Here is a 23323-nt window from a genome sequence, read left to right on the forward strand (position 1 = left end):
TATTTTTTTCTCGACTGTTAATTATTTTATGCATGAAGTTTTATGACATTATTATTATAAAAAAAAAGTTAAACTAGATTTTTTTAGTGGAATTATAAGATGTAATTGAATCCAGAATCTTAAATAAATAAAAAAAATTGTCAAAATGCACTACATTACGTACGAACTAAACACTCACCTTTAAAAGATTTTTAAGCGTATTCGGGTCTGTTTTGAACGAATATCACATTTTAAATTGTCGCCGATAAGTAGTTTTTATTATATTTCTATTGCTTTCACTGGTCGCTGTTTGTTTTTGCGCGCAAAAATTGAATGTACGCGCACAAAAACAAACATGGCGACCAGTGAAAGCAATAGGAATACATTGGATAAATACTTACCGGCGACAAAAATATGATTACCCCTAAAAATCAACTTTTAAACGGTAAGTCTTTAGTTTGTACTCTAGCGCACTTTGACCACAAATTATGACTTTCGAGAAAATCAAGTTACATAAAAAAAAAAAAATATATATATATATATATATAAAAAATGACCAGCAGTGTGTGTGTGTGTGTGTGTGTGTGTGTGTGTGTGTTTATTTAGGCGTTTTCGGATAAAAATGCAACTCCTTAGTCAACATTGAGGCCACACACGGAACTTGTTTCATGCGATTCATTCTGTAATCATTCGACTTGGATTCGAACTCGTAGGCAACTTGGTAATTCACTTTTGTCATTAACTGATGGATTTCTAATTCTTGACCGAACCGCTCGAACACAGAAGCCACACTCTGTATGAACCAGGAACCGTTTTTGCAATTTCTCCAGGAATAATAACCTGGCACCGAAGAATAGGCAATCAACATGTCAGCCCAGAGGGGGATCTTTTGAGCTCCCATGGTAGGTCCAAAGCCTAATGCGTCGTGCACCTCCATACCTTTATCAAGCTTCGTGCCCCGGCAAGCCTGGACGAAGAAAAGTTTAGGCTTCCCAGCCAAATTCTTGCATTTGTTTGGCAAAACGTAAGCGATGAGATCGTCGAGAGGGATATTGCCGTCAGTCCCGTAAATGACACCCCCGTCATCGCCGTGGGTGAGAATGACACAAAGGAAACAATCGTTATGGGTGTGGTCGTCCGCTGATATGTCCCCAAAGATCCGTTTCATTTGTCCAACAGTCATGTTGTTGCGGGCAATAACCTTAAACTCGAGCTTTGTAAGTGCAGTCCGCATAGAGTCGACATCACGGCTAGAGCCACCACGAGTCGACATGCCCGTGCTCTGGTGAAACTCTTCATTGTTTATTATTAATGCGATACCCCTTCTAAGATGATTCATGTTATATGTCGGGGAGATTTCATAAGTTTTTTCCTTCTGGATTTCCATCGCTTCTTCTGCAGTGGGACGGTTAGCATCAAGGGCTGAATAAATTCCAAATCGGGGAAAAGCATCCACTAGGTCACCGACAGGGTTTTCAGGACCATCGCCAGCAGTTTCTTCTTGTGAGACTTTTTCTTCCTGCGACATGTTGTCTTTTTCGTTAACAAACTAAATCAGCGCCACCTGTTAGGAATTTAGTCAGTTACAAATTCAAGAAAGATAACTCTACTGTGTAATAATTTAGCGTGGTAGGAGAAACTCATTTACCTGCTTCCAACACTGAGAAATAACGTCAGTTAACTTTTTAGGGAGACCAACACGCATTATCCCACACTTGATAGACCTTGTGCCTAATTTGTTCACATTGCAATTTTTTATATTTTGTGCAAATAAATATCTTAACCTTTCCAATGCTCACTCTAAAATAGTAATTAAAAAAAAAAAAAAATTGCGAAAGAGTAAAGTTTCATTAACACTAAACAGTCGAGAAATCGGCGGAAAAAAAAAAAAAAATATTATTATTATTATTATTATTATAATAATAATAATAATAATAATAATAATAATAATAATAATAATAATAATAAAAACAACATATACAACGAATTTAATTTTCTACCGATCTGCATATTCTAAATGTTCTGAAACAAATTTCAAAATTAGATTTCGTTCAAAGCTCTTTTTCGATACGTGAAAGATAAAATGACTGTTGATGCGGCTTTATGTTAAAAAAAAATAAATAAAAATTAAAAAAATAAATAAATGTCACCCTACTACTTAGGGGTAGTCTGAGTTGAAAGGTTAGTGGTGGATTTTTTTTCTCTAAGTCAATTTTACAATAAGATAAAATCTTGCAGTTTCCACATTTAAAAATATATAGGTCGGTAGAAAATTAAATTTTTATATGTTTGCTGAGAATTAATTTTAAAAAGTTAATCTGTTGTTAGCTATACTGCAAGTTTATCTGGGGTCATTGAGCAGGCGGAAATCACCAGCGTCGAGGCCATGCTGCTGAAGTCACAGTTACACTGGGTCGGGCACGTCTCCAGAATGGAGGATCATTGCCTGGCCAAGATAGTCCTATAATGGTGAATTCTCTACTGGCCGTTGTGACAGAGGGACACCGAAGAAAAAATATAAAGACTCTCTGAAGAAGTCCCTCGGTGACTGCCACATTGACCACCTCCAGTGGTCTGCTCTCGCTGCTGACCGTGACACCTGGCGATGTACTATCCACCAGGCTGCCGCCTCGTTTGAGATCTCCCGCACAGAGAATCTGCAGAAGAAGCGCTGCAGGAGGAAGATTTGGTAAGCTTCAGCAGCCACACCTGACGTGACCTTTGAATGCAGCCACTGTGGCCAAACCTGCTTGTCCCACATCGGGCTCGTCAGCCCCAAGCATGCCTGCAGTTGACGTGGACAACCCCCTTCATAGAATCTTCGTTTGTGAAGTACAGCCAAGAGAACTTTACCTGTTAAATGTTTACTTTTGGGTTCTCCAAAATTTAACATGGCGATACTAATAATAACCCCTTGTGTAATGTGCCCACTGAGAGTTAGTAGTTCGGTTAATGAAGGGCACTAATTGTGCAGAATCTACATTTGGTTTTGCGGCAGCATGATAATCTTTTACAAAGTTAATATTAATGTCATCATGTGAAGTTTTTTTGTGGGGGGAGGTAGCTGGAGTTGAAAACTCCAAAGTAAACATTTACCGGACATTTTCTAGTGGAGATGCCTCAAGCAAATGGCATCAAACCCTCTCTCAAAGGAGGAAGTAATGCCCGATAGAAATGGCCTCCATGAACTGAACAGAATTAAGTTTGAGGTGGTATTTAGTTTTATCCCACTGCAAGGACTGTGACACTAGGGTCAGAAAGTGCCTGGACAGCTCCGTCGGCATTCCCCGGTAAGGGGGTTTTCAAGCGATTAGCAATAAACTAACCCCTTCTCAAGAAGAGAAGGCAAAGCCTGGGTGGGTGGACCTCCTAGAACTGCACAGAACTTAACACCCACCGGAAAATCAACAGGGACCAGGTAATTACAGGAATGGTCTAATCTTTGTTGATTTTGGGGACTCGGAATGCAGTACGATGGACATACAATTATGTCCATGAAATTCAACAGTTAATGAGTATATTGAAACGGTCAGGTCCGAAATTTTATTGACTAGTTTTGCCTGTTTTTCACAGTAGTGAAAGGCAAATTAATCCATCATGCCGATTTTTGTGGATTATTTTGCAAAGATTAATTTGTTTTCTGTAGATTATAAATCGACAATATCATATTAGTTACACAATGATTATGATGTTTAATTTGTAACAAATTTCATTTTAATAGACACTGCTTGATTTTATTTATTACAAAAATATATCCTTCCTTAACAATATAATTTATGCCAAGTCCAGGTTGCATATTATTAATCCTAACAAATATATATATATATATATATATATATATATATATATATATATATACACACATACTTGGTTATATTTTTTTGGAAAAAAAGTATTCAAGGAGAATGCTCTATTATAAGGAAAAAATATATATGTATACACGCTTTTTATGAAAAAGTAAAATTTTAATTTAAAATATAATTTAAATTAAATGAAAAAAATGGTGACTAGTTTTGTAAGTGGTCCAGAACAGGATGATCATTTTAAGTTAATCATTTTTATTCATCATCAACAGTGTAATGGCAAAGTGAAAAAAAAAATACTATAAAAGTAGCGTTTTATTAGTTTCACTCTGCTTTAAAAAATGTTGGTAATCTTGCAGCATAAACAACAGCCAAGAAATCAAAGAAACAAAAATGCAAATAATTTTTTACCAAATGCATTAATTTAATTTTCTACCAACCTTTTCTACCAACTTTAAATGTTCTGAAACAGTTTCAATTTTTATTTATTATCTTTAATTTATTTTTAATGGCTTTTTCTTCTCAGTGGTATCAAAGTTGCTGACCAACACCAAACACTGCCCTTTTGATTTTCAATTACAACATAGAAAAAATAGTAGTTGACAGACTAGGACCTTTCAAAATCCCCAGGTGTTCAGAAAATAAATTTTCACATGCAAACTTGTGGGAGTTAGAAGAGTCCCATGATTAATGGATTTCTAACTACTGCATTTAAATCTTTTTCAGATCTTATTCATTGTCAGCAGACAATAAGCATTTGTGGAACAAATGGAATGTGTTCTTATTTTTAAAAATAATGTCGGTTTTTGACAAGAGTTAACTGTAAAAAAAAAACGACATTATTTTTGCACCAACATATGTGAATTCAAATAAGAATAAAAAAATGAAAGATCACAAGAAGAAACATATTGGACAATATCTCTATTAATTTTCTAATTGCACAGACGTAGCTGGTAGCACAACACATAGCTTCTCTATATCCCATTCCATATCTATGACGGTTACATTTCCGACACGTTTCCCAGACCAGCAAGATCAACATGCCTCACTTCTAGATCTATTTCTGACAACAGTTCCCGATGATTGTATAACAAATGCCCACAGCCCACTCGGGAATGCTGTGATAATGGTAGAAATCACCCTAAATTCTCGCCCTAAAACTGAAGGCCCACTACTCAAAACAACACAGTATTACAAAAAGGCTAACTGGGAAGCCATCAGGGAACTCAGAGATGCCCCATGGCGAAATATCTTTTCTCTTCCAACAGAACAATGTGCAAAGGAGATCACTGAATGGTTCAAAACTGCAATTGAAGCACATATTCCCCACACAGAAATTCTATAGCAAGCTCCACTCTCCCCAATGGTTTACTTCTGCTTGTGTAGCTGCCATTGCTCAAAGGCAGTCTGCGTTCTGCAGATTCAACCAACATAAGTCCAGTTCAAACAGACAGAAGTATATAGAAGCTAGAAATAATTGTAAGAGAGTAATAGTGACAGCTAAGACAGATTACACTGAGACCACCAGAAAACACATCGAAGCACACAAATTAGGAACCCGTGATTTTTGGAAAATCTACAACAGTGTAGTAAATAATGGGCAGTCGACGATTCCCCCACTATCAAACAATCATGAGGTTGCTTGCACAGCAACCGACCAGTCTAATCTGCTTGCCAGTCGGTTTGCTTCAAACTCCACACTGGACCCGGCACACCACTCCCTCCCAGACTTTCCTTTGTGGACAGACGCCACACTAGATAATTTGAAAATCACCCCTTCTCAGGTACATGGTATCATAAAAAACCTAGACACCTCAAAAGCATGTGGACCAGATTTCATCCCGGCTGTGCTAAAAAATGCTCCAGGTTGCTCCAGTTCTTTCCAAACTTTACAATAAATGACTTGCTTTCCCAACTGTTGGAAAACCGCTTCTGTGGTACCAGTCTTCAAGAATTCTGGTGAAAGAACTGACCCACTAAATTATTGCCCCATTAGCCTCCTCCCGCTTTTTGCCAAAATATTTGAATCCTTAGTTAATCAAGCCCTAGTCCAACACCTAACAGCTGCTCCTCCTGACCGACAAACAATATGGATTTAAGCAAGCTCGTTCAACAGCAGATATCTTTAACTGTAGTCTCTGAATGTATATACTGTTCACTGGACAAAACAGGGAAGGGTAGAGCGGTAGCCCTTGATATATCTAAGGCGTTTGACAGGGTATGGCACGATGGTCTTCTAAAGAAAAATAAGATCATATGGTATCAGTGGAAGAATTCATAATGTAATTAAATCCTTCTTAAGTAGGAGAAAAATCCAAGTTGTCCTCGACGGTCGTACATCTAAACAATATGATATAAATGCGGGAGTACCTCAGGGATCTATCCTTGGACCTTTATTATTCCTGATATTCATAAATGACTTTCCTGATAAAATTGTTTCGGAGATGGGTATATTTGCTGATGACACCACTCTCTATAACAGGCATGAGGGAAAAATAAATGAACACATATCTAAGGAAATGGCAGAAACACTAGAGGATGACCTCCAATCTGTAGTGGAATGGGGACAAAAATGGATGGTCACATTCAGTGCTGCCAAAATTAAGCTTGTTTCCTTCAATAACTACAAGAAACCTTCTCTACCACCAATAGCAATGGGCAAGAACATTACTTGAAAGTACTTCTTTTAAACTCCTCGGCCCAAAGTTTACAGAGAACATGAACTGGAATAGATACATTGAGAGCATTGCCAAAGCTGCTGCAAAGAAGGTGGCCTCTCTCTACGGTGCTAGGAAATTACTTATGCCTGAAAGTATCCTGTACATTTATAAGGCCACCATTCGCCCATGTATGAAGTACTGTTGTCACATTTGGGCTGGTGCATCTGCTGCTTGTCTCTCACTCCTGGACAGGGTTCAAAAGAGAGTCACCAACCTGATAGGTTCTGAACTGTCATCTAGGCTTCAGCCTCTGTCCCATCAATGAAATGTTGCATCCCTCTGCCTGTTCTACAAATACTTTAATGGTGAATGCTCTGACGAACTGCAAGCACTTGTACCTCCTCGACGTGACTACCCCCGACAAATCCGACAAGCAACTAAGTCCAACCCCTTTACAGTAGAGAACCCTAGGTGTAAGAAAGCCTTTTACTCCAATAGTTTCATCCCCAGAACTGCATGTCTTCGGATCTCCCTTCCGGGATTTTGCTTTCCCAACTGTACTGATATGCAGAAGTTCAAGTGTAATGTGAACAAGCATCTTGCTACTCATCTCCCTTCATAATGCCCCTGCAAATTATGTCCCCAATAGTAGTCCCCTACTTCAAAGTGGCACTGTGCCTTGTTTGGGGGTGAAAATTGAATTAAAAAAAAATAAGTAAAAAAATGATAAGCATGAATTTGATAGAAAGGATCAATCAAGACCTGGTCAGAAATATAGTTTAGTTTGGAAATCAATTTTTAAAACCATTCAATATGTAAAACTGGCATTTAACCAAATATGATTAACCAGTTTAGTTATAGAGAGCACGATCCTTTGTTCAATCGTGAAACTTGTTTCATTTAAAGTAGATATGTAATTTCACATATGCAAACATCCAATATCATTTTTTGTACAACTTTTTGTTTGATTAGGGCTTTTTTTTTTTTTTTTTACATGACAAGTTTTACACGTTTTTGAATTTTTTAGATGAGGATTAGTTATTTGAATTATTAGAATTCTTTAGACTACTATTCTCACCCTGAATGTTATTTTCACAACATTTTGGTCGATGTAATTGCCGACTTTCTCCAGGTGTATCTTATCGAACTCTGGAATGTTTCTGTCAAACTCAGGAATCTGGACGGAATTTTGAATGGAACCCTTTATTTACTTCATGGGGGTAATATGATCTCGACTGTGACCATGACTGGATAGAGATCATAAGTAATTTGCAGTTATATTTTTTGGTTCAGATTCAGAGTTCGACAAGAAGAAGGTCAAAGGTTACAGCAACCGAAACATTGTGAAAATAAAACTCAAGATGAGAACAGTAATCTGAAGAATCCAAATAATACACAAAAGTCTTAGTTTAAACTATTGATTCATACAATTTTGAAAATCAATAAAATAATCATAAAACAAACTTGTAAGCAATCTAAAAAAAAAATAAAAAAAGAGGGAGGGCAGATGCTTATTTTAACCATTTATACCAATAACTAGCAGGAAGACCCGATGTTGCTTGGGATTGAATGACAATAACTACTATTCATTGTTTCATTATATTCCTAACAAATTTTTGTTTTTTCTCCTCCAGTTTAACACCGTAATATACTTGGAAAAAAACTAAAATGCTGGAAGATTGAAATAGTGTGTAGCGACTGAATCGAAACAATTTAAACAAACACTAAAAAGCAAATAGCTCAAATAACTACCCTCTTTCTTTCTCTGGTTTGTTTCAATATGCTTTACTTTTCACTTTCAAAAGCAAGTCAGTTTCCACAGGAACATATTACTCAAAATATTTTCAACCAATGAAAATTATTTTAAACCTAAAAAATTTAACAATCTTATGTGACACCTTTATTTTTTATTTATTTATATTTTACATATGAGTCACCACTTATCAAGACCCTGAGGCCACTCGAGGATAAGGGTTATTGAGTGTACAATAATCGATGGTATAATATCGTAATAGTCGTTATTAATGGCGATTTGGTAGATTGTATTACTTTAGGGAGTGGTTCATCAAGAATTTTTTTTATGTTGGACTTGAAGACAACCAAATTGTAGTTAGCTGAGAAACAGGCAAATGGAAGCGAGTTCCACAGGCGTGCAGTTCTAAGAAAGAAGCTTTGTTCCTTGAATCTATGTTTTGATTTTCAGTTAAAGAATGGGGAAAGCTATTGACAGTGGTTTCAGAATAATAGTGATCTGGTCAACAAAATCAGATTTAGAATTTTCAAGCAGGCCAGGCTGCATCAAAGGACACAAGAATGTATGTTGAATACTCCCTTCCCTTGGCTTTGACCAAGGAACATGAAAAAGAATACTTCAATGACTCGCATAGAAGCCTTCTTCATTTTACATACACATTCTTATATATTAGTGAGAGTTAGACGAACAGAAACAAATCGGTACTCGAAGCTATACACACACTAACAAAAACAAGATAAACCAACACACACACACACACAGAGTGTTACATTGCCAAATACTCACATACCCATTATTTATACAATAAACATTGACATACACATCTCTAAACTTTCTTATTACTTAACTTTCTTCAAACACTAATTTGCATAAATGAACACTTGCTAATTGAAAATAACTTATATTTTTATAAAATTTTAGATATAAAAATGTATTGTTATAAAATTCTGTTTTTCTCAAAAGGCTTCCGATTTTTTCTTTATGGAAATTGCTTGAGACGAGGTGTGAAGCTATTCGATGTAAAGAACTAAAAAGAATGAAAGATGATTATTGCGAAAACTGGCGACGTATAACAATCTTAGTCTTTAAAAAAACAAAAACATTGCTGTAGATAGGAGGAAAACAGTGAATAGTAAGAAAGTTTTAAAATCGTGTAGTCCTTGGAAAGAAGCTACTGGAATAATAAGTTATATTACAATGAGGTAACAAAACGGCAAATTGATGGAGACCACTAGACCAACAAGTTAAACGAGCTGGAACAAACAAAGCAGATTAGACATTTCTGAAGAACACATGTCAAAACACTATTTATAAGAAAGACAAAAAAAGATTGAGCCAATCAACATAACATTTGAGAGAGGTTTCAATAGAGTAGCAAAAGTGGGGCCAATCAAATTTCTGCACTTTATAAAGAACCTTCAAATGGGACAGTGATTCATCAGTCCAAATATGACAACAGTACTTAATACATCTATGGTCCCCACTCGCCAAACTTACAGGAGAAACACTCGTCTAGCTGAGAACACTATCAATAGTTTTCCACACACTTTATTTGTGTCTAAACCTAAACGTAGATTCCATGAACAAAGCGTCTTTCTTAGAACTGCATACCTGTGGAACTCTCTTCCAGTTGCCTGCTTTCTGGCTGACTATAATATGGTCATCTTCAAGTCCAACATAAACAAGTTCTTGATGAGCCGTTCCCCTTAAGAAATACAATTTACCAAATTTCCACTACCAATTACACCACTTCCAATTACTACCACATTGTCCCATTGACCACTGTACACTTATAAACCCTTATCCTTGAATGGTCTCTGGCCTTGATAAGTGGTGACAACTTTGTAAAAAAAAAAAATACATGGTCTGATTTGTAGAGTGAGAATAAAATCATAAAAAAGATAGCGCAGTGGATGAGCTCTCGAATTTAAGAAACCGATGAAATTTACCTTCATCAATATCTTCAATTGGAGAAAAGCAAAAACAAACATTTGTGCAATAACATAAAACAAAGTAAGAAATTCAAACACAAATCCATTCTGTCAATGTGACCAAACCATCAAAGTCTCCTGTTGTCTCCATACTATCCAGATTTATTCTTCCTTTGGGCTGATCAAAAAAAATTAAGCTTTTCTTTAAGACTCATTACACATTCACTGTAACATTCACTGTAACATTCTCATATCATGCAACTCATGTCCTCAACCATTACTGACCAGGTTTCACTTCTTTAAATCATCAGACTACATACACATGCTTGTTATTTTTCTCTCTCGATCAACAATGCTCGAATGTGGCATGAATACCACATCCTTTAGAATCAATACAAGTCAAGAGCATTGAGGTTTCGTCTTTATTCCAACAAATCAATAAGGAGAGAAGAAAGTGAATTTTGAGTTTACTTTTGGCAGCCGTGTAACTTTCGCTTCTCTTATTTTGTCCTTTAGTCCTCATATTCCAGGAACAATATTCCTGTCAAAGAGGGAAGAATTTCTGTTTTCCAAGTCATAATCTATTCCATCTAACACTTATCATTGGCAAGTTTTTGACCTTGAAGTAGTATCTTTTTTTTTTAGCTTTTTACACCAAATGGCTTCATAACTTGTCTGGAACGATTTCCATTAAAAAAAAAAAATCTGGGAATTAGAAGACTAATTTGTATGAAAAGGATTGTTAAAGAAAGGACCAGCAAAGTTCTTCTATAAATATATGAATTTTATATTGCATACGCAGTTGTGTGGATGTGAAAAGTTATATCTGCTAATATATCCTTTAATTGAAGGGAATTAAATACAGTTGGTGTATGTTGGCTACCGATAGTTCCATACTGTTTGAGGAGCTGCATACCTTCAAGTGATGATAATCATGCTTGGAGTGTCTAGTCAACAGGAGAACATCTTTCTGGTTGTCAGGAATCTCTAATTGATCTGCTATCCCTATATGTTAACACCCCACCCTATTTACCTTGCCCAAGGAAAGGCCAATAATCTCCCCTTGTATTAAGAGTACTGTCAGGGGGAAAATAGGTATAAGATTTTATCTTTTACTTCTCTTCGAGACAAGTCGCTCGGGTTCACACTTCAAATAAACATCTTGCTTTTATCACATTCTTGTCTGGATCTTATTTATTTCATACTAGCCTGGGGGCCCGACGTTGCCCAGGTGTTTAGAGGTGCGTTGAGTAAAAAAAAAAAGGGTAGTAGGCAGGCAGGCTCGAACCCATACCGTGAAGGAGGAAAAGAATGTGAAAAAAAAAACCTGACGTCTTTGCTGTTGAGTCCATCGCAAAACCGGAAGTGACGAACGTCAAAATTAAGGCTAGTCACTCAAAAAGAGTGAATGACTTTCAAAAATATCTGTGAAAAAAAAGCAACCCCTCCTTGTAGCAAACTGCCCCGTTGAGGGTGAAGGAATTAATGTTTTTGGTCAATTTTTCAATATTTGTTATCCGAAAGTTCGAGGTTTAAAATGATACCAGTTTCATCACGTTCTGTCAAAAGTTTTAGGCATACATACATACATACATTTAAACAGGCAGGTGAGATTTATATTATAGATTAACACTATAGATCTCAGGACAGAATCCTAAATAAAGGTCTATTAACAATTACACAGTCTGGTTGGTCATGGTATTTGAGCTGGTTCTTAATGTTTAGACGTTTATTTGTAATTTGATTGGCCCGACCCCTTCTCAGATGTGATGTTGTTAGTCTCTACTATAAGTATTAAAGTGCTCTTCAGAATTGCTTGATTTATTCCGTTCTATTTTGTTCCAAATTGTTTCACTCATTAAGCTTAGTGGTTTTCATCAATTTGCTGCTCAGGTACCTTGTAATATATCCTCCTGTTCCAGCAACGTTTTTCCAAGAACTGCAAGCTTGTGAAACTCTTCCTTCAGACTGTTTTATCCTATCTACTCCTTTTCAAGACTAATTTCATTAGGCATCTTCCGTCTTTGCATTACTCATCTTGCATTCTTTTTAGCTTCTTACATCAAGTGGCATCATGCTATGTCTGAAGCAACTTCTATAAAAAAAAAATCCTATTGCTTTCTATCTATTAGTAAATAGATATCAATCTTTATAATTATTACAGCTTTCCATCGTTCTGTGGCTAGAAAATAGTTAAATTTTATTATGCATTTGTTCTTGATGAACCTAGATTATCTTGATTAAAATGAAGGCCTGTGGTGTGGTCCCTGGCTTGGGTAGAGGTCATATTGAATAACAATGTTATCTTTGGGTATAGCCAAGAACCACACAGTCATTTAATATGAATTAAGATATAAAAGTTATGCATTAGTGAAGCAAGAAAATCAACGACAAATACAGGCATGCATGCATATAAAATTAAAATAAATGAAACATTAAGAGAATAGAAGGGTCACTAGATAGCAAGTGCTATCTGAAACATAAGTTTTGTAAATTAAAAACACTTATATCTAAAATTTTATAAGCATATAAAGGTTATTTTTAATAATGAAAATGTTCCAATCATATCAATTTTCACACAGAGTTCCCCTTTTAGAGAGAAGCTGTACACCCCTCCCCTACATTAAAATGATTTCATCCTGCAGTGTGAAGCAGGTATATAAATAAATACCAATAATGACTGAAAGAGGGAGGACGGTAGTTTTAATTTTATGCTTCTTCATGGTTACAGATTGAACAAGCCACACATGCGTGGTCCCCCTCTGGTGCTGCATGTGAGATGACACCACAAAAAATAGTGAAGAAATGATGAATGTGAGAAATGTGAAGGGCCAACATTGCCTTCACATTTTCGCCAAGTATCAGAAAAAATCTATGATGAGGCACAAGTTATGGGGTAAAAAGAGTCATTTTTTGCAATTTTGGGGCATTTGTGACTCCTTTTGAGCTCCTGGGAACGCCGAATCTCAGTAAAAATGGACAAACGGTGCAGTTTCATGCCTTAAGGCATATATATTTAAATTTAGCACCATGGAAAACCACTATATAGACATACATATCAAGTTTTTGAGTAATATGAAAAAAGAGCTCCAAAAAGGCATGTTTTTTTAGCCCTAAAAGTCCCAGAGGGATGTGAACCAGAATTGTGCCAGGGTTACCCATACTGAATAAGAACAATGGCCTCGACATTTTGGCCAAGTTTCAGGAAAATCTAATGGATGGATCAAATGCTATGGGGCAAAAAGTGTCATTTTGGGGCATTTTTTACCTCTTTTGAGCCCGAGGATGCCGAACCCAGTGTAAACGGATAACAGTGCAGTTTTAGGCGTTAACATGTATATTTGAGTTGACCACCATGAAAAATCCCTGTATAGTCAGACATATCAAGTTTTTGTTGAGAAATATGAAAAAAGAGCCACAAAAAGGGGTGTTTTTAGCACTAAAAATTTATGGGGATGCGAACCAGTATTTTGCCAGGGTCACTCATACTGAATTTATATTAAGAAAAATGACCTCCACATTTTGGCCAAGTTTCAGAAAAATCTAATGGATGGATTAAAAGTTTGAGACATTTTTTACCTCTTGAGCCCCTGGAGACGCAACGGGAATTTTCGCAAAAAAATTTTTTTTACTGTGCACATCTATTTAATGAACGCACGGACACCACTAAAGACATAGGTACCTCTCCGATAAATCGGAGGACCAATATGGATATAAAAAAAAAGAAAAGAAATTTTTATGATGTATTTACTTTTGAGGTAAAATAAATGCTGTTTACCAAAAATTATTTAAATTCATCCAGTAGTTTTGTTTTTATAAAATAAAAACAACTTTTAGCTGTATGCAGAATATCGCCACCATCATTATAGGTATGTGCAATATGAATGGTAATCTCCAAAATGTAAAAACATTTTCACCCTTCCTTTCAATTAAAAAATTAAAAGTTTTTAAAAATTCAACTAATTTTAATGAAATTTCCAGTATTTATCTCAATATATAATATTTTGATTGCAGAAATTCCCCTCTGGATCAAAGTACCATAGGTTTGCAATTGCCAACATCGACCACATTCAGACAGAAAGCATGCTCAGATGAGCAAGGGTTGTTGTGAACAATAAAAGAGTTGCTGACATCATCGACTAATCAGTCACGGAAAAATTACTTATATTCAAGCCCACAGAGAAATTGCTGCATTGTTTTAATTGCTCTGGGCTCAATCATCTGGCTAAGCACTGCCAGTTTGAATTACTGAGGTAGCACCATAAGCCAATGTTACAGATGCCAGAGGGAGGGCCATGTCACATCAAAATGTCCAGAAAATGGAAATCTGGGCGAGATGTGAGCACCACTTTTGTCCCGGGAAAATTGAACACTAACCTCTCAGTGATGTATGTGTGTTAATAGAGTGATGGGTGATGCCGTGATTGATTCAGGATGCACATGGTTTCTTGTAAAGAGTTTGGTTTGTGGTTCACCAAATGGATGCAAGACAGATGCTGACCATTCATGGAAAGAGCATGACCAGCAGGAGAGCAACCAAAATCAATCTGTAGGTAGATAAGAGAATCCCCATAGTGGTGGAGATTTATTAGGGTTTGATCTCCTTTCAGACTGCACATCATCTGTCTGTTGGACAATGTTCATATAAACAGACATAGTGAAGCCAATTTCCCGAATGAAGTTAAAGTTGTCGCAGTGAAAATAGAACCACCCGTGCAACAAAGTGCACACTGGGGATTACCAGCGTGACCTTGCACGTGCTGTGATCAGGGAGAGTGTAGACAATGCATGATGAGGTAAATGTCATGCTGTTCGATGCAGAAATAGCACTGCACTCAAAGCAAGGCCTATACTTATTTGCACATGTGCAAGACTTGAGGGGTATAAAAGATGGTGCATTTTCTTGTGTGGACAGCATTTGTTTCAGAGTTAGATTCGCATGCATCGTTCATTTCAGAAGAAGGAGAGAGAAAGAAGTAGAGGATGACCAAGATAAAATCTCAAACACAAGAAACTCTTAATTTTAATAGGTAAGTAAAATAAATTGTTGAAAAAAATATATAAAAGTGTTATGGGTAATCACAGTCAAAGCATTCTTCATTTTTCAGATGAACAAACAGTTTTCTTTGCTCCTCTCCCACCCAATGTTCAAGGATCACCCAAAAGATTTTGGTCGGGTACATTCATATAATGAAAACATTAAACTTTTTTTTTTTTAATGAGTTATTCAGATTCCTCTCACCCATGTATACATATTATATATGGCAAAAAGGCTGGAAAAGACCTCTATGCTTCTTAAAAAAGACCTCTATGTTTCTTAAAAGAGGCTTCTTAAAAAAGGTTTATGATTTTCCTTTTTTTTGGATAAAATTTGGATAAATTTTAAAGATGGCAGACCAAAGTTAATCTCTGAAAGGAAAAAATGTGTATTTATGTGTCAAGAAAAAATTAGTGAAAATGGTGAAAAAAAAAAAAAAAAATGTTTTAATTTCAAGGCAGAATAAATAAACTTGAAAATCTCTGGAAAAATAGATAAGTCTTTTATTATTATTATTATTTCAACCATACTTAGTAAATTAAAATCTTAAGATACCGAATTAAGAAAATATGTATATAATTTTTCTAACTAAAAATTGCATCATCATCATAATAATAAAGTGATGTACAGTATAAAACTCAAATGTAAACAAATTTTGCGGATTTTCACAAAAATGCATCACAGAAGTGTAATAATTTTGTTTAATTAATTTAAATTTGTTCAGGAAACAGGAAATGCTTATTTAATTAGAATATATTTTTAATGAATACAAATTTCTTTATTTTCTCAAAATAAGTTTCATATTTAACTTGCTATATTTTTTTTTATTCAATAATACTCTAAAATTATTTATGCTCTTTTTTACAAATGTTTTTCCTTAGACTTTGAAATTAAAACGTTTGTAAAATGTTTATAAAAAATTTTTTTTTAATCAATTTGTACAATTAGATTATTCAATTTATTTTTAAATTTTATTCATTCATTTAAAAATAAGCTAAAACAATTCTTTATTAATAATTAAATAGAATTCAAATTTGAAAGAAAATGATCATTTTTTAATGAAGGTTAGAAACTTCCTTTTTAATTTTTTGCCGTTCTGTCCACCTTTGCAAATTAATCGTCAGTAGAAATTATACCATTTTAAAAAATTATTTCCTTTTAGTAACTTAGGATCTCGATTAAACATTTCTTTTTTCAAGATCATAAAAAGAATTTGTATGCAGATGTTTATATGTTCATGCATACAAGGGAAATATGTTTAAAATTTCCCCAGAAATTGTTATCACTAAAATCACAAAAAATATTTTTTCCAATTACATTATTTTTTTTAATCTTTTTTTTTTTTTGTGAATATATTGAATAAAGAATGCTTAATTCACTGATAATATCATTAGTTAGAGAAACTATTTTTTAGTTATATTGATTTCCTTAACACAAATTTTAGGGGCTTTTTTCGTCATGTTACTGAAATATAATTTTTAATTGTTAACATCGATGCTTTATTTTCATTAAAAAAAATTTTTTTTTTTTTTAAAGCAAAAATAAATTCATGCATTTTTGTTTTTTATGTAAGAAATTGCATGACTTGAAATATGAAATTTCATTGGTTGATAAGAATTTGATGTCATGTTTTATTACAGCCTTTTTGATTGGTTGATTTAAATTTGAACCCCGTGCGTGCAGGATGTTCAAACCAAAAAACTTTAGTACATGTATATTTTTCTTAGAGGATAGACAGGTTTTTTTTCATCTTTCCTTCTTTCATGCATAGACTCATTAATTTAAGGGCGATTGAAGCCCTTTCTTTTCTCTTAGAGACTCTTCTACCTAACTAATTAGGTTTCATCTTTTGATGTAATATTGTCTCCTTTAAATCAGCTAATAATGTTGATATCGTAATTACTATTAGGCGGAACTAACCGTCAACTCAATTGGAATCATAAATAAATGGATCCTTTTTACCACTAATTTTTATGTGAATAATTTGGTCACCACTGGGCACGATTACAAATCCCTCCTTGCGGTGTATAATACTATTCATCAAAGATTAAAGGGCGCATGGTTTGATCTTTGGTCCTGTAATTCCAACTGCACAGGATTGCAGAACAAAATGATAGAAGATGAGTCTATCACTTCCCCTCTGCGGACCTTTGAAAAGGTCCTGGGGTATCGTTATTCCCCTAGTCCAGACAGGGTCAGACTGGCCCCTACTGTGATAGATGCAGAAGTCAACACAGAACGTGGGCTTCTTTCTCAAATTTTGATTATATATGATCCTTTATCTTTACTGCTCCCCCTTACTATTCAAGGTAAGATCCTGGTTAGCCAACTATGGAAAAGCAGGAGATTCCTGTAAATTTTTACAGCCTCTTGGCAAGCCCTTGTAAAAGAGTTAAACAAATTAAGTGATTTTGAGTTCCCCAGACATATGATGATGGAGGACTCCCCGGCAAAGTTTGTTTTGTGATGCCTCTAAACTTGCAAACAGATTTTCCCTTTATGTAAAACAAGGGACAAAATGCTCTGTGTAATTTGCTAAGGCAAAGATGGCTCCCATTAAACAGAAGATCCTTCCTACCTTGGAACTCATGGTTATTTATTTGGCTCTTAAAGCTGTCCCTAATGTGTTGAAGGCTTTGGGGCCTTTCAATATTCATTTCATTTTTCTTGTATCTGATGCCCAAGTGGCACTATCTTGGGTTTTAAACAGAAAAGGGACTAAAAAAAAAAAAATTAAAGAAAAAACATCTTTAAGGAAATCCATAAAACCATGTACTGGACATTAAAAAAAATGCTAGATTTCAATCTAGAATTCAAAATTCTACCTCAATGCAAATATGTTCCTTCGTTCGAAAATCCTGCAGATTTGTTAACTAGAGACCTTACTTCCTAAGTTAGAACAATAATTCAATTTTTGGGTACACGGTCCCGATTGGTTAAATCGACATACCATTGACTGGCCTGTGTCTCCTTTGCCTTGTCTTAATGACGTGAACAAAAAAATCATATCGTGTATCTTCTCAGATAGTCCCCAAACTGATGAGAACAGCTTATCCATAAATATCGCTGATTTTTCTTCCTTGACCATGGCGATTAATGTCCTCAAGAAGGTGTTAAGGTTCTGTGATAAGTTGAAGCACTGAAACACAGATACCAATCAGAGCTAAATTACTGCTCTCTTCTTATATGCAGAGGGAAGAATTTCCCTAAGAATTGGAATACTTGAACCAACCCACTAATAAGGCTGTTACTCCAAGGGTATCTACGCGTGGCTTGTTTATCGATAAGGACGGTCTGACGCGAACAAAGGGTCGAATTCAGAATTCTAATATCTACCACTTTGATGTTAAATTCCCTATACTTCTAGGAAACCGAATTAGAAATCAAAGAGGCACATTTAAATTGTTGCCATCTAAGAACCAATTCAACACTTTCAAAGTTGAGGTTATCTGGATTTTGGATTCTCGAAGGAAGGCAATCAGTGAAGAAAATTCTAAGCAATTGCATTATTTGTAAAAAATTAACTCAATGGCATATAAAGCACCCTCGGGTTCTTAACTGCCCACAAATTTTGTTCTCCCATTTCAACAAGTGAGTGTTGACTTTACCAGTCATTTTTTGATAAAATACAATGATGAAGATGTGAAACTGCACGAGATCATTTAGCATTTATTAGCATTTATTAGATTCACCAATCTGTGTGGTGTCCCTAGACATTTTTATTCAGACACTGCGAAGACATTTTTAGCATCTGGTATCTTGTTATCTGAAACATTCGCTTCAGACGAATTCAACCGCTTATCTATATTACTGCTTCAGAAGAGGGTCTCGATATTTTAACCCCTAATCGTTTTCTACAAACTGGGTATAATTCTCGTATTGGATGATTTGTGTCTTGATCCTTCCAGTCATGCTAAACTTTTGCAGTCTCTAGAATTGAGACATGAATATATTGAAAAAAAAATCAGAAAGATTTGGCACAACAGTTACTTGTCCTTGAGAGAGGTTGATGCCAATATAGTGGACAATCACCCTCAGAAGGTGTCGGTGGGAGAAATCATTCTAATTAAATCTCCATATAAAACCTGACACTTTTGGAGTCTAGGCAAAGTACTTAGACTCATCAATAGAAATGATGGTAAAGTTCGCTCAGCCTGTGTATTAAGGGACGGTTGTGAACAGGTTCATTCTTTAAAACATTTATTTCCTATAGATTTAAAGGCTGCTTCTGTGCCATTTTCTACAGAATTTATAGAAAAAGGTGGTCCCTTCTTCTGTCTGACTTGTTCCATCGCAAATGATGGCTCATCATTTATGGTGTGATGCCTATGACAGTTGGCACCATTCTGACTGTGTTGGGGTAAGTCAGCAAGGATACTTTTGGGGAATGGAACTAAGCGATTGCTTGGAAAAAGCAAATCACTAAACTCTTTTCATTCTCTCTTTAAACTCAGTATTTATTAAGTTGACATTTGACTTATGTTCAAGTTATCGTTCTTATTATTATTAATATATTGGTAATCTAGATAAACTAGATTTATTGGTTATAAATTCATTTATCATGAGCAGACAAAGTCACATATAGTTAATTTAAAATAAAGAAAAAATAATAAGACTATGATGGTTAGTTAAGTTCTTGTGACCAACAAAATTTACATGTCAATTAATTGACATAGTTACCTTGTATTTGATATCTGGAAAAAAGTAATGGATACCCATTACTTTTTTTTTCCTTCTTTGGCAACGTGTCAGAAATTGCATGACTTGAAATGCGAACTTTCATTGGTTGATAGGAATTTGATGTCATGTTTTATTACAGCTTTTTTGATTGGTTGATTTAAATTTGAACCCCCTGTGCACAGGATGTTCAAACCAAAAAACTTTAGTACATGTATATTTTTCTTAGTTTTTTTTCATCTTTCTTTCTTTCATGCATGGACTCATTAATTTAAAGGCGATTGGAGCCCTTTCTTCTCTTCTCTGAGAGGCTATTCTATTTAACTAATTAGGTTTCATTTCTTGACGTAATATCGTCTCCTTTAAATCAGCTAATAATGTTGATATCGTAATTACTATTGGGTAGAACCAACAACCAACTATTGGAATCATAAATAAATGGATCCTTTTTAGCAAGAACATTCAAACTCTACTCAGTAGAGAATTAACTAACATTTCTTACGAAGCATCACCTACCAGACTCAGCCATGATGCAATGATTTTGCAACTGAGAAGAAAGACAACTGTTTTTTGTCATACCAGGTAAGTTCGTCTTTCATTTGTTGTATTGTCACGGTGCGCTTATGCCATGTTTTATATTTCTACTATGACAGCCATTTTTTTTAGTGGTAAACAATCTCACAGACACCGTCTAGCAGTGAAACAAGCAGAACTACCGATCTGTGCTAAAAGCAGCAACATCCACTTTTCTTATTTCAAACTGAAGCTAAAGAAACCTAAATCTAACCCTTTTTTCATCAAGCAACAAAGATATTTTGATTCTGAGCTGAATCAAACAAACACGATAAATTAACATCTAAAATTCTATTTATTGTGATTGGTTTAGTCATGAATTAATTCTATTAATTTGTTTTCTTGTTGAGAGCAGCGACTGCTGTAACAGCCCTCTGTTATGGATGCAGCACTTCTGCAGCTAAAACCCCCAATTAGGTGAGGGAGCAAAGAGTCTCCAGAGATGCGACTGACGTTTCTAATCAAGTCGAGCCCAGCAGCCGAAGGGTCTCCAACAGCAGCATTAGTTCAAACAGCTCTTTTCAGGGCTACCTTTTTCCACATTAATTATGAGATTCAAAAAATACTCTTATGCGATCACAAACTACTACCATGCGTCTATTACTGCTTGTCTGCTTCCTGAAACTACCCTTCTTTAATCAGCAGCCTCCAGACACTTCAGCGCCTCCTGCAGTCTTCCAGCCTTTGGTGCCTCCAGCAGCCTCTCAGTGCCAGCTGCACCTTCCTGCAGCCTTCCAGCGCCAGCTGCACCCTCCTGAGTCCTTCCAGTCCTTAGTACTTCCTACAGCCTTCCAGCACCAGCTGCACCCTCCTAGCACCTGTCACACATTCCTACAGCCTCCCAGCACCACTTGCAGCCCTCAGTAGCTTCCCAGTGTTGCTTGATGGACCGCAAATTTCTCAAATTTGACCATTTTTACTTATTTCCTTTTTATAAATAAAAGGTGAGCCATCGTCCTTAAACTGACCTCGGTCTTTTGTCATTCTTCCTCTTGCTTTGCCGTTTTTCTTTTTGCCTCTGTGTCTAATATTTTAGTTGTACGGTCAATTGGTTTAATAACCGGTTGCTCCCCTCTGCAACAGTATCAACTTCTCTGCCAGTTAGTTCTAAATGATGTGAGATTCAATTTCTAACATAAAACTATAATTTAGTAAAGGTGTTCTTTATCTACAAAAAATAGTATATTTTCACTCAGATTTAAAAAAATCGTTCATTATATTATGTAGTCATTAATAAATACTGAAAATTTAATTAAAATAGGTTGATTTCCTGAATTTTTTTTTTTTTTTTTTTTTTTTTTAATTGAAAAGGAGTCAAAATGGTTATACATTTTGGGGATCGGCAATTCGCCATACACGAAAAGTATTTGGATTTTCTTTACGAATTAAGTTTCCACTTCACTTCCGGTTGCTGTTTCACTTTTAATTACCTTTTTATGGTAGTTTTTGTTTATTAAATTGTTAAAGAAGTTCTCCCCTCCCAATGTTAGTTATTTAGAACACTCAACCTCGGGAAGGGCAGCCTGTAAAGACAACCCACAACCCAGTTCTTATGGGGTCGGTTTCGAGTAGTGACAGAAAATTGCGAAAGCAATCTGCGATTTGAAAGACAGCTTTTTTTTTTATTTAGGAAGTTTTTTTTTTTTTTTTTTTTTTTTAACTTTTTCTTTGAAAGAGGTAAAAAATGTTAACCCCAACAATGCTTAGTGTCTTATCTTTCCTTTATATTATTTTCGCAACTTTCAAATCGTAAATTGTTTCGTTCATTTCCGGGACCGACTCGGGTGCCCAGTTAACTATTTGAACCGGAAGCGTAAAAATCAGTTGAAAACAGAAAAAAAAAAAGAAAAACAAAAAAAGAATTAATAACTTCGAAACTTGAAATCTCGAACGGAAAACAATGATTAAAAAACAAAAATTTTAATTCCTATTAGAGACATAAATTATTTTAAAGAAAATACAATTGGGAAATTAGTTTAACCTAACTTATATTAATTTTAATGTAAATGGGTCACAAATGCGTAGGCAAAGCAAAATAAATTGTTTACTAATTTCCCAATCGTATTTCCTTTTAAAATAATTTAAATCGCTAATAGTAATGTTTATCAACGAAACTTTAAAATTTCAAATCAGAAATATTGGCTGTGGGTTAAATACAATTAATTTACTTTTTAATCTAATTAAAATTCCATAAGGTCAAAATATTTTTTTTTTTTTGTCAAAAATCAAATTACTAATCTCAAATAATTTTCATTAAATAATTATTTCTTTAAAGTTTGGTATTTCTGCAATTTACGGAGCGTATTGAATTATTATTTAGAAACTTTACTCATGGGAGGGGTGAGTTTGTTAACTATTCTGTACTCTCACTTGACAAGATTCAATTTAAAAAAAAAATCCATCTAAAAAAACAGCACGGTCTGTAAACTGCAGAAGTACACAAAAGATTTGTTATTTTTAAAATTTTATTCATTTATTTTTTAACTTACGGGGCATTATGTTAAAGCTGACATCTTTAAAAAGGGTCGAATGGATCCACCAACACCCGACATAGGCATGAAGTTCAGGGTCTCGAGGTTTTATATACCCGGCCATACAGACATGCCACAGTCCCACATTGGACATGGGACTATGGACGCGAGTCCAGGATTTGATCCAATAGGGTGTGGAAAACCCAATGAACATGCACAGGGTAGCCGAAGCGATGCAGATAAAACTCAACCAAAACAATGTCCGGCCCGCCATATTTGCTCGATGTCACTTTTCAAAAAATAAAAAGGTGTAGTTAAAAATCTGTTGTGTAGCGAGCGCACCTGTAATCAAGTTAGGAGGGTGGAGGGTAGACAGGTTGGTCTACAAAGACAGCGGAAAAGTAGTGAATTAGGTCGGGGAGGTAGGAGGAGTAGGAG

General features: G+C 35.2%; 2 protein-coding genes across 2 annotated transcripts in view; both read right to left on the reverse strand.

Moving 5' to 3' along the window:
- LOC145243525 (uncharacterized) overlaps positions 1-23277 on the reverse strand; it is a 45854-nt gene extending 22577 nt beyond the window's left edge. The window contains exon 1 of the mRNA XM_080106494.1: positions 22904-23277. Within this exon, the coding sequence (XP_079962620.1) occupies positions 22904-23159 (256 nt within the window). The 5' untranslated portion in view covers positions 23160-23277. The remainder of the gene's footprint in view (positions 1-22903) is intronic.
- Positions 472-1544, reverse strand: LOC145243524 (caspase-3-like). The gene has a single exon (XM_080106493.1). The coding sequence runs from the start codon at positions 1505-1507 to the stop codon at positions 578-580; it is 930 nt and encodes a 309-aa protein (XP_079962619.1). The 5' UTR covers positions 1508-1544; the 3' UTR covers positions 472-577.
- Positions 23278-23323: the final 46 nt, after the last annotated feature.

Source organism: Euprymna scolopes, chromosome 22 (assembly GCF_053919585.1).
Source record: "Euprymna scolopes isolate OS-2025 chromosome 22, ASM5391958v1, whole genome shotgun sequence".
NCBI lineage: Eukaryota > Metazoa > Mollusca > Cephalopoda > Sepiida > Sepiolidae > Euprymna > Euprymna scolopes.